General features: G+C 42.1%; 1 protein-coding gene across 3 annotated transcripts in view; it reads left to right on the top strand.

The window, feature by feature from the left end:
- Positions 1 to 15,322, top strand: part of LOC113010063 (disabled homolog 1-like) — a 52,649-nt gene that overhangs the window by 15,161 nt on the left and 22,166 nt on the right. For all 3 annotated transcript variants that reach the window (XM_026148882.1, XM_026148884.1, XM_026148883.1), the window contains exon 2: positions 9,889 to 10,512. In XM_026148882.1, the coding sequence (XP_026004667.1) occupies positions 10,443 to 10,512 (70 nt within the window). In that variant the 5' untranslated portion in view covers positions 9,889 to 10,442. The remainder of the gene's footprint in view (positions 1 to 9,888; positions 10,513 to 15,322) is intronic.

The raw sequence follows: 15,322 nt of genomic DNA on the forward strand, positions 1-15,322 counted from the left end.
TTCAGCAATTAAGTGTTCCAAGAGAGGTCCTGGAGTCTCGCGCCAGTTTCCAGACCTGCTATATTGCCATGGCTGTAATTAGATGAATAAAAGAGGAAATGTAGTGTAGCTTGTTTTCTTGCTTTTGTTTACTGCTACCATTGGGAGCAAGTGACACTTTATTAGCCTGAATATGTCTTTTATTGAGGCAGTAGAGGCCTAAGAAATGAAAACTTCCCAAATAAACCCCATTAATATTTGCATCTTGAGACCTATGCTGTGAGTGTATTTCTTTATTTATCTCGTGAGATACACACACAGACACACACACTCACCCCCTCCTCATACTTGTTTGATCTAAAATGGGCCCAATATCCTCCAGCTAAGCTGGTCAAAAGGATAATGCAGGGGCACTTTGAAGGGCAGCTTCTCACTGCCCTTTGCTTGCCAGCCACGAACATGCTGGAGCCACGCCTTACTGAGTGCACAGCTCAGAGCCCTTTACGGGCAAACTTTAAATCTGCACAGCCAAGCAGCTGCGTAACAACGCTTATTTATACCCTCAACTGAATTTTTTGTATGTATTTTCTTCCCCCTACTTCACAGCTCACACACTTCACTATTCTATCATCAGAGGCCCTCAGTCTTGTCAGAGAGAGGTGAACTAATGGGCCGCGGCTGAGCAGCCTGAGCTCAGAGGCTATCAGTTCCCCCTGGAAGGCCAGGAAGGCAGAGAAAAGGAGAAAGGGGAGGTCCTTCTGTTCTTTAGCCTCTATATTTCTTCTTCTTCTCCTTGGGATCACCAACTGCCCTCAGTCTGTTGGTTATCCCTTCCACCACACTGGGCCTTGCTGTCTTTAGAGCAGAGAGAGTGGGACCGTTTGGGGAGGTTAGCACCAATAAGCTTATAAAGACATAAAATTAACATTGATCAGAATTGTAACTATGGTTAAGGAAGTGATTCCTCCACACGTATCTTCTGTACTGCTATGTCCCAACACAATGCAAAGCAGCTTTCTCAACTCTACTCCCACAGAGGTCCATTATCTTGAGACTAGTGTTATATCCTCATAATACTGTGGCTTATCTGAAGAAGAAGCCAAGCAATAACAGTTGCTTAAGCAGCTGATAACGTGAAAGTTAGAGGAAATGGTCTTGCACTCATTTAGAAGGTCTTATTTTGGCCTCTATTAAAGAAGCCCTGTGTAAAGCTGGAACATCTTTCTATTTGTCACCGACTGAGAAAAACGGTAGCTGTTCAGCACTGTAAATAGAGCTCAGTTGAACCAAGTATTCCTTTAACCTTAACTAGAAATGGCTTTGTGAACTTCTGCACAGGTAAAACTTTAACCATTAGAGATAAAATATTAAAAGCCGTCCCACAGATGTGCCTTTAGGTACAGCAACCCTAATAACTACTGATTCTACTTGGATTCTTTCGCTCTGATCAGTCTGCATTATTTTCAATAATGTCTTCCTTTAAATCATTGATATCCATTTTAGACCCCATTCCTAAAAGACTGGTCAGGTTTCACCATTAATAATAATAATAATAATAATAACAGACTACATAGCAGGCTTTTAAGGTGGCAGTAATGATACAAATACTTAAAAAGGCATCACTTGATTAAGCTGCCTTACCTAATTATAGACAGATTTCTAACCCTTCATTTATTTAAAAAAAATGTTGAACAAGTAGGTGTAAAACAGTTAACTGATCATTTATAGAGGATTTGATTATTCAGTCAGGATTTCGAGTCTTCTTTACACACAAAGGTTTATTATGGAGTTCCACAGGGTTCTGTGCTAGGACCAATTCATTTTACATTATGCATGCTTTCTTAGGCAATATTTTTAGAAAACACTGTATACATTTTGAATGCTGAACAGATAACACCCAGCTTTATTAATCCATGAAGCCAGATGAGACAAATTAACTACTTAAACTACAGGCATGTCCTAAAGACATCAAGGCCTGGATGACCTCTGATTTCTAAATTCAGATGTAATACTCAGTCCTAGCTGGGACTAGAAAATGAGAGCACATTTCTCCCCTATTAGCTCATCTTTAATGACTCACTGTTAAATTCAGAAATGAATTTAAAACCCTTCTCTTTATATGGAAAATATTGAATAATCAATCATATCTTAAAGACCTCATTTGACCTTATTACCCTAACAGTTCAATATCCTAACAGAGAACTTCACTCACAGACTGCATGCTTACTTGTGGTTCCTAAACTATCAGGACAGACGTAGGCTTAAAACTTGCCTTTTTTGTTAAAGCTTATAGCTAGAGCTGGATCAGGTGACCCTGAACCATCCCTTAGTTATGGGCTAGGCTGCTGGAGGGCTTCCCATAATGCACTGAGCATTGTTTTCACTCACTTCTTCTCGTTGTCTATGTGTTTATACAGCACTCTGCATTTAATGATTAGTAATTATTAAACTCTGGCTTTCTGTCCTGTAGTTTGCCTTTTTTCCTCTCTCTATAAAGTCCTTAAAGTACAGCCTTGCAGAACCATTTCTATGGTGGACCATTACTCTGAAATGCTAACTTTGAAATCTTTAAACATTTTCCCAGTGGCCTTACAGCTATAACTAAGTTTAATGTGATTAACCCTCAGAAAGCCCTGAAACACATGGTCAGAAATGTTAATAGATGCCATGCTACCATGAAGGCCCATGTACCAATGATACACTCGCTAATCAGGAATCTAATTTGTCCAACAAAATCAAATTAACGTTATCATAGATTAAAGGGCCATCAGACTAGGATGACCTTGTTGTTGATTGTGAACCTGTGATAAGGCCTCTTTCAGAATAGAATAAAATGTCCAAATAAAAATTTTCCAGCAGAAACAGTCGATCGGTCTGTACAACCGTAGATAACACAAGTTAGCACAGCGAGGCTATTCTGAGAGGAGCTTTCCTAGGCCAGGTTGTGACAGTTGTGTCCCACTCCATAAGCTGGAGGCCATTTAGTAACAAAGATGACCAGCGCGAGGTGCCAGAGCCGGTCTGTCGAACAAATGTTCCACGAGCCCCGGGCCACACTAGGCTCAGCTAAGAACAGACAGAGATGGTCCTGGGGACGGGGCCTCCCCGCTCCTCAGCTTCAACGTGCAAGCTGGAGTGCAGGCTGCACCTTCCGTCGGGACCACTGTGAATAGAGGTGTAATTGGCCATATCCAGTCATAGATGGGTGTTCAACCTTTGTTGCTCATCAGTGGCAGGATACACAGAGGCTTGTCTCACAATATGAGGTTGATTGTGCAGTCTATTAAACACCAGTCTCAGGAGGAAGTGTTTCTCCTTGGAATGCTGGAGCTTAGAAGAATCTCCAGAAAGATCTGATTCAAAAATCGGCTCGTGCTCAGTGATTGCCTATTATATCCCAGAGACAGTAAACATGATTTAAAAATTGATCACGCTTAATTAATTGCTTTCCTCAGCAGAGACGACTAAAGAACTAGACTCAGTAAATTGTTAGAAAATCACAACCTTTTGTTTCTCAGAAGCATAAATCAAAGCTGTAAATTATAGTTTTTATTTCATTCCAAACCAGTTATCATGTTATGCAAATTTCTGGTTGTATGATACATGCAATAATTATGTAATTATGGAAAGCATGTCATCCTAATACAAAGAGTCTGCATGACAAGATACAGACACCTGCATGTCGCCCAGAGGGTCTTTTTGAAGAGAAGGTAAATGTTCCTGTTGAAACTAGAAGGGCTGAATGCATTGTGAGCGTCGTGTTAAAGAAGAGTCAACCACACAGTAGGTTTGTGATGTTGATTTCTATAAACCATTTCTATAAACCAACAGGGTGAAAATTGAGACACAAACAGGTGATGCACATTTCAAGAACAGAGTTTTGAAATTCAGGCAGATAGAAAAAAATGCCAGCAGGGGATTAGTGGAGGAAAATAAAGACATGCATGAAGAAATGAAATTGACTTTGCTCAAGGAAGTTTCCCTTTACACGTGAGAGCAGCAGAACAAAAATGAACAAATTAATAAATAAGTGGTGGCTTTTGTTGAGGGCTTTTAACATCCCCTAGCAGTTGAGAGAAGCAGGAAAAATGAGCGATGCTCGTTAACTCTGACCCAAATCCTAAGAGACAGTGGGAGCTGTTAAAACACGGAGCAGATTGGGGAGTCTGCGTGACCTAGATAGCATTGGTTTTGAAAAGCAGCCGTACTTCACATTAAATCGCTCCTACGTCTAATATAATGAGGCATATCTCCCTGGTCGGTAATGAAAATTACATTCTGATAAGGTTCTTTGTGACATAGAAAATACCTCTCCCACCACTGACACTCCGAGGCTCTGTCTGAGACGCAGTTGGTAAAGTGCGCCTTCGTCTGGACTTGGGTGGCATTATCTGGCTCGTAAGCGCACATGAATTGTGACACATGGGCTAGACATCCAGAAGAGAAGCGGTAGTGATGAGACAGCCAGTGGCCAACTGTTGTTCAAAGACATTATATGTGTCTACAACTGACTTTGGAGACTAGTGGATTAATGTTACACTCACACTGGGAAAAACAGTGATTGGAAGCCATGGTATGACCAAAAGTATTACAGCTGTGTGCAGTGAACTTGTGTGAAGTTGCATATCAAGGGAGTATATGTGACCAGTCGCAGTCACCTACCATCTTCAATGCATCTTTGGCGTGATGGTAGTAACACAGGAATAAGACAGAGTCAGTCTGCTCTCAGTTTGTGGTCAAATCAGGTCAAGTTGGTGATTATATGCAATCTATTTGTGATAATATGGTAACTGACTGTAAGAAAGTCCATCCAAATAGTGATAGATAGTGATGTGGTTGCTGCAGGGCAGCAGTTTAACTACAAAATGACATAGGTTTTTACTTTTACATAGGAATATAATCATAGTACAACCTCTTAGCAACCAATAGAGCCGAGTCCCATGCTGCAAAGAGATGTGTTGAAAATGAGTTGTGCTTGTCAACGTAGACTGACTCAATTCATTTCAGTTCAATGTTATGTATGTAGCCCCAAATCACAACCACAGCCACCTCAATGTGCTTTATATTGTACGAAGAACCCCAACAATCAGACAACCCCCAAAGAGAAAGCACTTGGCGACAGTGGGGAGGAGAAACTCCCCTTTAACAGGAAAAAACCTCTGGCAGAATCAGGCAGCCATCTGCCATGACCAGCTGGGGGTGAGGGGAGGAAGACTTATACTGATTTGCAATGTGTGGGCAATCTGTCTGTGTTAATGAATAAGAAGGTAATTATTTGTAAACCTTAGCCAGTCTGTCTGAAAGCGTTTGCATTTGAACTGTTGCAGTCTCACGCATGACAAGATGGCGCCTGTGATCGGCAATGCCGCTGTCAGACTCTGTGTTCTTCTTCTGTTTTATGTTGCATTACCCATTTTGCTGCTGTCTGTGGATAAGATTACAGCTACCTATGTTTACGATCGCCACACTCTACTTCGGATTAAATCAACTATGAAATCTATGGATGAAACCTGGAAATATTTTCGAGGCTTCTCTCCACCTTCCGGGCGATCAGCTGTTGCCCATTACGTCCCTTGCTTGCCTGGGCCAGGGAAAAACCGGAGCCGCCGTTCCCGGACAAATCACCGTCAGAGAAGACGAGGAAGGGGAGCGGGCATCCAAGTGAGACTACGGAAATATAAGAGTACCGCTGATTTAACGGCCTGCTTGGAGTTCTCAACAGTGGATGTTTTTGCTAAGGCGGACCTCCAGCTTAATGCACAGTCTCCTCGCATGGGCTTCATCAGGACGCCGTGTCTGAAAACAGTTTTTCCAGACCATGTGAGTGACCGTCCTATTGTCCCACGGATTATACTAAACGGTAAAAAACCCCGAGGAGTATGCAGTGCGAACCTACACCAAGCCCCTCAGGGTGTAAACAGTGACACTCCAGCACCGCCGATTAACATGGCTCTATTAAACTGCCGCTCGATCTCAAATAAGGCATTTGTTCTCAACGACCTTTTCATTAGGAATAACCTGGACTTTATGTTCCTAACTGAAACTTGGCAGCGGAATATGGAATTTGTCCATTTCAAAGAACTGTGTCCAGCAGACTGTAAGTGCTTAACCACACCGCGTCTCTCAGGACGTGGTGGTGGGTTGGCAGTTATTTCTAGAAACTCCTTTTTTTGTCGGCTGGTAAAGACCCCCTCCTTTAACTCCTTTGAAATCCAGATGATGAAGATCAATAGGACTCATCCCTTCTATGTGATTTTAATCTATAGGCCACCAGGACTAGCTAGGAGTTTCTTAGTGGAGTTTGGGGATTTTCTATCCTCCACCATTAAGCTGGAAAAAATTCTTCTGCTGGGGGATTTCAATCTTCATGTTGACGACAGTTCATGTCACGCTGCTTCGGATTTTCTTACTCTCTTAGACTCTTTTAACCTTGTCCAACATGTGACTGGGCCAACACACAGTGGTGGCCACACCCTGGACCTGATATTATCACTGGGTCTGGATATCGGCCCAGTTCATTGCAGAGACATTTTTATTAGTGATCATAAATACCTTTTATTTGATCTCTCTTCTACTTATGACACTCTACCCTCTGTTTATGAGAAGCGTTCACGATTAATCAGCGACTCAGCGGTAGAAGAATTTAGGGAATTGTTTGTTAACAATTTATCTGAAACAGACGATATAGATCAGCAGATGACCTCCTTCAATTCACAATGTCAAAAAATTCTAGATAAAGTGGCTCCTCTTAAAATCAGGAAAGGCAGTACTGTCAAACGCCCGCCCTGGTTTACAGAAGCTATCCGCAGCTTTAGGCGAATATGCCGTAAAACCGAGCGCCTGTGGAAAATCACAAAACTCGAGGTTCACAAGCTTCACTTAAAAGAACTATTATCTACCTTTAATGACATGGTGTCAGATTCAAGAGCCACCTACTTCTCTCAACTACTTGCAGTAGGAAAAAGAAACCCGAAAATTGTCTTTGATACAGTGAGTAGCTTTGTCTCCCCCCCAACGCCATGTACACCCGTCTCTTCAGATAAGGACTGCAGTGAATTTTTAAAATTTTTCCAAGATAAGATTAGTTGCCTAAGACATAACATAACTCCCTCAGGAAACCCCACCAACCATGATCGTCCACACCCCATAATTATGGAATCTTTCCTCCCAGTTTCTTTAGAGGATTTATTGGAAACACTGACTCAATTGAATCCTTCAACGAGTTTAGCTGATGTCTTACCTACTCGTTTATTCTGTAAAGTTTTTGAGACCATCGGGCCCTCTGTGGTCACGCTGATAAACCATTCATTGCTATCTGGCTCTGTCCCCAGGTGCTTTAAACAGGGGGTTATTCAACCTCTGCTGAAAAAGCCTAACCTGGATCCAACACTTCAGTCAAGCTACAGGCCCATCTCAAAACTTCCTTTTATCTCAAAAATCCTAGAAAAAGTTGTTTGGCTACAAGTAAAGAAAGCGCTGGAGAAGCATAACATTCTTGATAAATTTCAATCGGGTTTCAGAAAATTACACTCTACAGAAACAGCTCTGCTGAAAGTCACAAATGACCTCTTGATGGCTGCAGACAGGGGTGATTGCTCAGTCCTGGTTCTTCTGGACCTTAGCTCAGCTTTTGATACCGTTGACCATCAGATCTTAATCGATCGCTTAAACTGCACGGTAGGGATATCAGGATCTGTTCTAAAGTGGTTCACCTCATTTCTGGAAGATAGGACGCTTTTAGTTTCAGTGGGAAACTTCCAATCAGACGTGGCTAAGCTTCTATGTGGAGTTCCACAAGGTTCGGTTCTAAGCCCCCTATTATTTTCACTATATATTCTTCCCTTAGGCCGGATCATTAGCGGTTTCAAAAATATTTCCTATCATTTATATGCGGACGACATCCAATTATACATTTCTTTTAAATCCTGGGAATTAGACAAGCTATCCACTCTTATGGACTGTCTTAAGGAAATCAATCTTTGGATGACAAACAATTTTCTGCAGTTGAACGCAGACAAGACCGAGTGCTTAATCCTAGCCCCGGAGAATATCAAGCCACAGATTAGTCAACATCTGGGTGCTTTTTCATCGTCGATAAAAGCCACTGCCCGGAATCTTGGGATAATTTTCGACCAATCTTTGTCCTTTGATGTCCATGTTAAATCCGTGACCCGCTCTTGCTTTTTTCACTTAAGAAATATTGCCAAACTCAGGACTATTGTCTCCACAACCGAACTGGAGATGCTTGTCCACGCCTTTATCTCCTCCCGGCTGGATTATTGTAATGCACTCTTTTCCTGCGTATCTAAGGCCTCACTAAATCGGCTCCAAGCGGTTCAGAATGCTGCAGCAAGGCTTTTGACCCATAGCAATAAATTTTCCCATATCACTCCTATACTAAAATCCCTGCATTGGCTTCCGGTTGAGTATAGATATAAGTTCAAAATCCTCACCTTTACGTTTATGTCTCTACAAGGTGGGGCCCCCATCTATATCTCGGAGCTTCTCCAGCCCTATTCTCCAAAGCGAACTCTTAGATCCACTGATAGCGGTCGTCTATCTATCCCACGGACTCGTCTGAAAACAAAGGGGGATCACGCATTTCAAACCCTGGCTCCTATACTGTGGAATGGTTTACCCCCCCCACTACGCACCATCGACACGATGGCTTCTTTCAAAAAACAGCTTAAAACTCATCTGTTTAGACAGGCATTTGGGAAATGTTAATGCGTAACATGTTGTTTTATTTTATATTTATATTGTACTATTGCTTTTTTGATATGCTTTTATACTTTCTTTATGTTGCTACATTGTTTGTTTGACATGTTTTCTTGTGAAGCACTTTGTAACAGCGTTTTGTCTTAAAAAAGTGCTATATAAATAAATTTTACTTACTTACTTACTTACTTACAGTACTAGAGCTTTCATAGATAAAGCTGTTTTATTGAGCTTGTGGGCAGACAGGAAACACCTCTAGGCTCAGACAGCACTTATATAAAACAAATGAAAAAATTTATTTTCTAGACTGGGCATAAAAGATGGACACTGTGACTGTGCCACTCATGCGGCAGTATTGCATATATTAGTAGGCAAAATTTGTCCACTGGATACATTGTCTATCCAGATATGATGATTAATAAATAGTATGAAATGTTTTGAAATTAATCATAAAATGACTAACTGATCACACTCCTACTACACAGACAATGTCACACAATGTCACGCAGGACAATGTGTGGCCGGTGCTCGATGGGCTCCATCTCTTTTCAGGACAGCATAGGCTCAAGGCCTCTTTCTCCAACAATGGCACGTCACCATGCCAACAGAAGCTGTGCCAGCCACAGCGTCAGCTTGGCTCAGCCACCGTGTTAGCAGTGGATGATTCAAGGGCATTAAAGCACAGTGTGTGTGTGTGTGTGTGGGGGGGGGGGGGGGGGGGGGGGTTCTAGTGTATTGGTGGAAGTGCCAGGATTCCCACCACAGTTTGCTCTGAAACAGCCTGTCATTCATTGCTTTCCACTACTTCCCCTCCTCTCATGCTGTTGGCCCGAGCTGGGAGCATTACCAATCCATCTTCTGAAAATTTGTTTTGCATGCACAGAAGCACCGGTCATGCTCTAATGTACTATATTTACTCAGAAGCAGAACATAAAAAACAAGAACATCAAATATTTCCCCACAGGTCTTCTTCAAGGGTGGGCGCCGAACAGCAAGCATTTGCTGCACTCTCATTACGGACTGATGATCCAGAAGAGATAATAACATCTTTGTTGATTTGTTAAATTAGTTCCTGCCATTTCGTGTCTTAAATTAATGTTGTAATGAGTGATCAAGGGGCATGTGTCTTTTTAAGTTCTTACCACCTCCACCTTAAAATTAACCATCACCCCCTGTCTCCTTGTCTTGCAGTGCTCAGTGCAAGTGACTGTGATGGGCTGTCAAACCACATCTAAAGTACTCTACCAAAGAATAATATCCACTCCTGACCTACTCTGAAGAAAAATATTTCATTCGATCAATGTCGCAGTCTCCCCCGCAGGGGAATTACTCTTGAACAATAGGTGAACCCTAAGAAAAGAGCAACACTGGACCATGTGATACTTGACCTTCAAAGAAAGAACTCAGGTGCACTCCAGAAAATGTCAAATCGGATCTGAAGCAGCTCTCAAGAGGATCGCCCAGCTCATAATTCAAGCACTTTTTCATGTTTTGTTTTATCATTACTCAAACACCATGGGCCAAAAGTGACAGAACGTAGTTATTTTGGCTGGATCTTCATCTAATGAGGAGTACCAGACATCTCACCATGGATTTGAAGGAGATTTTCTTCACCAAAGAGCAACAGTGAGAAACATCAGAGTGGGGGGGGGGATTGGACACTGGAGGCTTGGAGGATTAGCTTGGAGTGCTGCTAACCCATGGTGGATCTGCTGTGAGTGGGGAAAGGGACTCAGCGGTGGAGGATGTCAGCAGAGGCCGAACTCCAGCCGGGTGTCAAAACCAGCCAGCGAAAGGAGTCCAGGAGGATCAAAGGTATGTTCTTACCTTTGCAACACCAGAGCGTCTGTAACATAGATGCTTGTAATATATCAGGCTTTATTATGTTTGTTTGTCAAATGAGATAAAGGTCTGAGATATAACGTTAAGGGAAAAGTACTCAAAAGACACGAAACGTGACATGACGAAATGGGAACCTGAAAGCTTTCTTATCTTCATCAGGTGGTGAACGTAACTTTTCACCTTTTGGTGAAACATCTTGGATAGAGTTAAATAACGCTGGGCTGCACGGAAAAAGGCTTCACTCAGTCAGGTTTGCCGAGAGGCTCCCTGTCTCATCCCGGGGATCCAGATGTAGTAACAGCTATTCCATGTAGCCCCAGGCTTTGGTAGCGACGTGATTTAGGTGTCATGGACAGGGTAATTCGCACTCTGTCGCTTTGATGAACAGCATAAGTGAAGTAATAGGACGAGGCATTCTCAGAATGCTCACTGGGAGATTGAAATGGGATTGAAAAGGCTGAGAGGGGGGAGGAATGAGGAGATAGAGGGGCAGAGAGAGTGGGATTCACAGGGAGGGAGAGGAAAGTGAGAAAGAAAAGGATGCTTTCTCTTTCTTCTTCCCCATCTTCATTTTGGCTTTTTTGTTCTCATTTCTCTGTCCACAAATAAAGCCACTCCCAACTAGTCCTGTAAATCTGGCTTCTGCGGGCTCGCTGTAACGAGGCCACGGGGCCAGGTCCTTTGCGGCTGTTTCACTGGCTCTGTCGACTTGCTCAGATAAATGGCCCGCTGGAGGAGGGCCCATCGATTTCAGTTAAGTGGAGGGGGGGGAGTAGAGCGAGGGGGCAGTTGCACACATGGCCATGTGGCTTATTGGTGGGGACTATCAGCACAGGCTATCAGCCCCTGACTTTACCATGCTAATCACATGTGCTGCAGGGACTATTATCACAATCAGCAAACATGCTATTTAGATCCATATAAATGGAAATCAGGCAACATGAATACAAGCAGACTGTCACGCAGCATGGTGACTTTGAGCCAGCTGGGGCGAGGTGAAGGGCACTATCAAGAATCAGGCTGATGACATACAGAGGAGGGGAGAATTATTGGCCACCATGTACATGTCATTTTTTAATAAGTATTTCCGAAGTGCTGTTAAACAGAGCAAGAAATTTTTAACACAGCTTGTCCAAACATCATGGTTTTATTTTGGATGCTTGCATTATTTAGTTTACACACAAACAGAATAATGTCACAAAAACCCCAAACTACAGGTCAACAGGTCAGAATAATTAGCCCTCTTCATGCTAAAAGTCAGTTATGTGGCCTTCTCGCTGGATAACAACCTTAACAACCAACAAGCTTTGTGTTTTGGGTTGTTGTCACGTTGGAAGACAAAGTGATGACCCAGACCTAGTTTTGGTGCTGACTGCTGGAGGTTTTCTTTCAAAATCCTTACCTGTCCTTTATTTTTTCAGTGCCTTTTTAGTGTGTGGGCTGGCAGCCACATGCCAAATGGTTAGAACGCAGCGTTCCCTGTTTGAGTCTCCCCCGTGGCCCTTTGCTGCATGTCTTGCCCTCTCTTTCTCCCTCATTTCCTATCTATCTCAATTTACTATCCAATAAAAAAGGCCAAAATTAAAACTATTTATCCTTCTTTCTTTATGATTCCTTCCACCTTGACAAGTTTCCCAGTTCCTAACGCACTGAAGCCTACCCACAGCATTATACTCCCACCATCGTGTTTCAGTGTGAGGATAATGTTCTTTAGGTTTAACTGATCTCCCATCGTTCTCAGAGAGTCTCTGTGGCCAAAGATCTCTAGTTTCATCCCATCTGACCAAATAACGTGCTCCCAGTATGCATAATCTCTCTCCAGGTTGTCCTTCCTGTAGTTGTTCTGGGTCTTTAGAAACATCTCTCTCAAGTTTTCTTTCCTGAGTCGTTGAAATCTTTTGTTTCCTAGCTCTGTATATACTCTATATCTGGAAAATAACACAGGGGGATAATAATATTGACCCTGGTTATTTTGGTTTTTTATCTGAAACGGTTCACTGAGAAGGGACTGAAAAAGAGATGATATCTAATGAGCAGCAGTTCTCTGTGTGAAAATGCTTTGATAATGTCGGAGGTCAGAAGAGAATGGCCAGGCTGTTTCCAATAGGAAGGAGAAGCTAACTCAAATACTTACTTGTTACTACCAAGCTATGCAGAAGAGCATCTCTGAACAGAAGACCTCATCACATGTCATGGGTTACAGTTTGTTCGGACTCAACAAAATTGGATAACAGAAGACTGGAAAATGTTGCCTGCTCTGATGAGTCTCAGTTTTGGCTGCAACATTCAAATAGGCTCAGAATTGTGGGTAAAACATCATGAAAGCATGGATCCATCCTGCCTTGTATCAACGATTCTGGCTGGTGGTGGTGCAATAATGGTGTAGGGGAAATTTTCCCGTGACACTATGGGGCCCTTTGTGCCAGCTGAGCATTGTTTAAGCACCACGGCTTATCTGAGTGTTGTTGCTGACCATCTCTTTTTGACCACAGTGTACCCATCTTCTGATTGTTGCTTCCAGCAGGATAACCCGCTATGTCACAAAGCTTAGATCAAATTGGTTTCTCGAACATGACAATGAGTTCAATGTACTCAAATGACCTCCAGATCTTGATCCAATACAGCACCTTTGGGGTGTGGTGGAAGGTGTGATTCACATCATGGATGTGCAGCAAACCTATCTGCAGCAACTGTGTGATTCTATCATGTCAATATGGACCGAAATCTCTGAGGAATGTTTCCAGTAACTTGTTGAATCTATGCCACGAATAGCAAATAGTAATAGTTGTACCTAAAAAAGTTTGTGGTGAGTGTCTGTTTATGTTGATATTGGATAAAATATCTAATCCAGCTTCATTCTGGACCTGGAACCACAAGAGGGCATGACAGTGACAGCCTCATTTGTATTTACTGCTCCCCTTCTGCTTTCCCATTCCCATCAAGTTAAGCTTATTTGCAGACTGTTGGACAGATAGACAATGTCTTGCTTTCTTTTCAAGATTGTAAGTAGAACTTTAGAAGTGAATTTAATGAAAGGAAATGACAGAAAAGTAAAGTTTTGGTCAGTCAGAGCAAGAACTGCAAGCCATGGGCAGATAGACAGACAAAATATTGTGTTTTTAGTTAATGACCTTGATGATGTTGTTGTTTTTTAGCAGCTTTGAATTAATTTTATTATTTTTCATCATCTAGCACCTATGTTCCAAGTGCTATTTCCCTGAATTGTGCAAGGACAGGTTTAATAGGCTGTTAGCTTTAACACTAGGTTTAAAAAAAAAGGAAAGAAAGAAGTATTTTACTATGAAACAAGAGAATAAATGTTCCTATTTAGCCTTTCAGAGACATGATTCATTCCAAAAAAGTCTCATGGCAGTTTATGACATCTCATCTGCAGAATTACGTTCCTACTGCCCGAACATTCGGTGGTGACCTGGCAGACTACTAGGGTGCAACGATACACAAAATTGACGGTTTGGTTCGGTTCAATACTTTGGTGTCACGGTTCGATATTTTTTCGATACAAAAAATGTTCATGCCTTTTTAATTTGTCATTTATTAATATTCTGAATATATATTTTTACTCAAAAGTGCAGTTTTTAAATTTAATGTTGCTGAAACAACAAAATAATTAAAAAAATAAATCTATCTGATCGAAAAATCACTCATCTTTGGAAAAAAGAGTTTATTACAGAGAAATGGCTCTTTCCAAAATAAAAGCTATACTATACGCTTCTTCTGGGCTATATTCTCAGCAGCATATTAAACATATCAGGTCCCCATAAGGAGAATCATGTGCTAACGGCTGTCTAAATGACTCGGGTAAAGTTTGTAGCATGCGTGCTTGTTGTTTTTGTCTGCTTCCACTTGTCTTTGCACTAGGATGATGTCGGCATAAATGTGCTGTCATATTCGTTGTGTTCCCACTAGTGCTGTCAGCATTAATCTCGTTAAAATGACATTAACGCCATAACGCGGCAAATCTCTGTTAACGAGCTACCGCGGATCGTCCCGTGCGTGGGGCTGGACGGCATCAACACGTTAACAAGCTAACTGTGCTAACACACTAGTTCCCACCAATTGAGCATTGCATGGCACATCCGACATACTGTTTTACTTTTGTCCATGACGCGCTTACCTTCAGGTTCATACTTCACATGAAAACCAAAATAGTTCCAAACACCAGATCTGAATGAGGGTGGGGGAGGTTCAATTTGCCATGTTGCAACGAGCTTAGCGTCTGTCTTGCTAGCTTGCGCTGCACTCAGTGGATCTGCGCAGTGTTGCCAACTCCTCAGTAAGGAAAATCGCTATTGGCTGTCCTTAAAGTCGCTAGAAATCGTTAAATGACGTCATCGCCTAATTTGCATTGGTCATGCTAACATAATTGTAACCTACGTTGTTGGAGAGAGAAATAATATCATGGAAGAGACATAAAGTGAGTAAAGAACATTCTAAATGCATTTAGAATTTATTTATAACTACAAATTAAATTTATTTTAGCAATTATTGTTTTTTTTAATGTCACAATTCCAACCCTGCTCCTTTATCCGGGCTTGGACCGGCAAAAGTGACCCGAAATAGGCACTCTGGTGGAGTTACTGTGTGTGTGTGTGTGTGTGTGTATAAGTAGTTTTAAACCTCGTGATCCACAAAACAGCATAACAGTAAAAGAAGAACTGACTGCGTTACAGTCAGTGTGAGTGCAGCGGCTTCGCTCATGCGCGATTCATTTGCAGTTCGGACGCATAGGTGTGAACATCTTCTGCCCTGATAGCAGCTGGGG

Source organism: Astatotilapia calliptera, chromosome 18, assembly GCF_900246225.1.
Source record: "Astatotilapia calliptera chromosome 18, fAstCal1.2, whole genome shotgun sequence".
Classification (NCBI taxonomy): Eukaryota; Metazoa; Chordata; class Actinopteri; order Cichliformes; family Cichlidae; genus Astatotilapia; species Astatotilapia calliptera.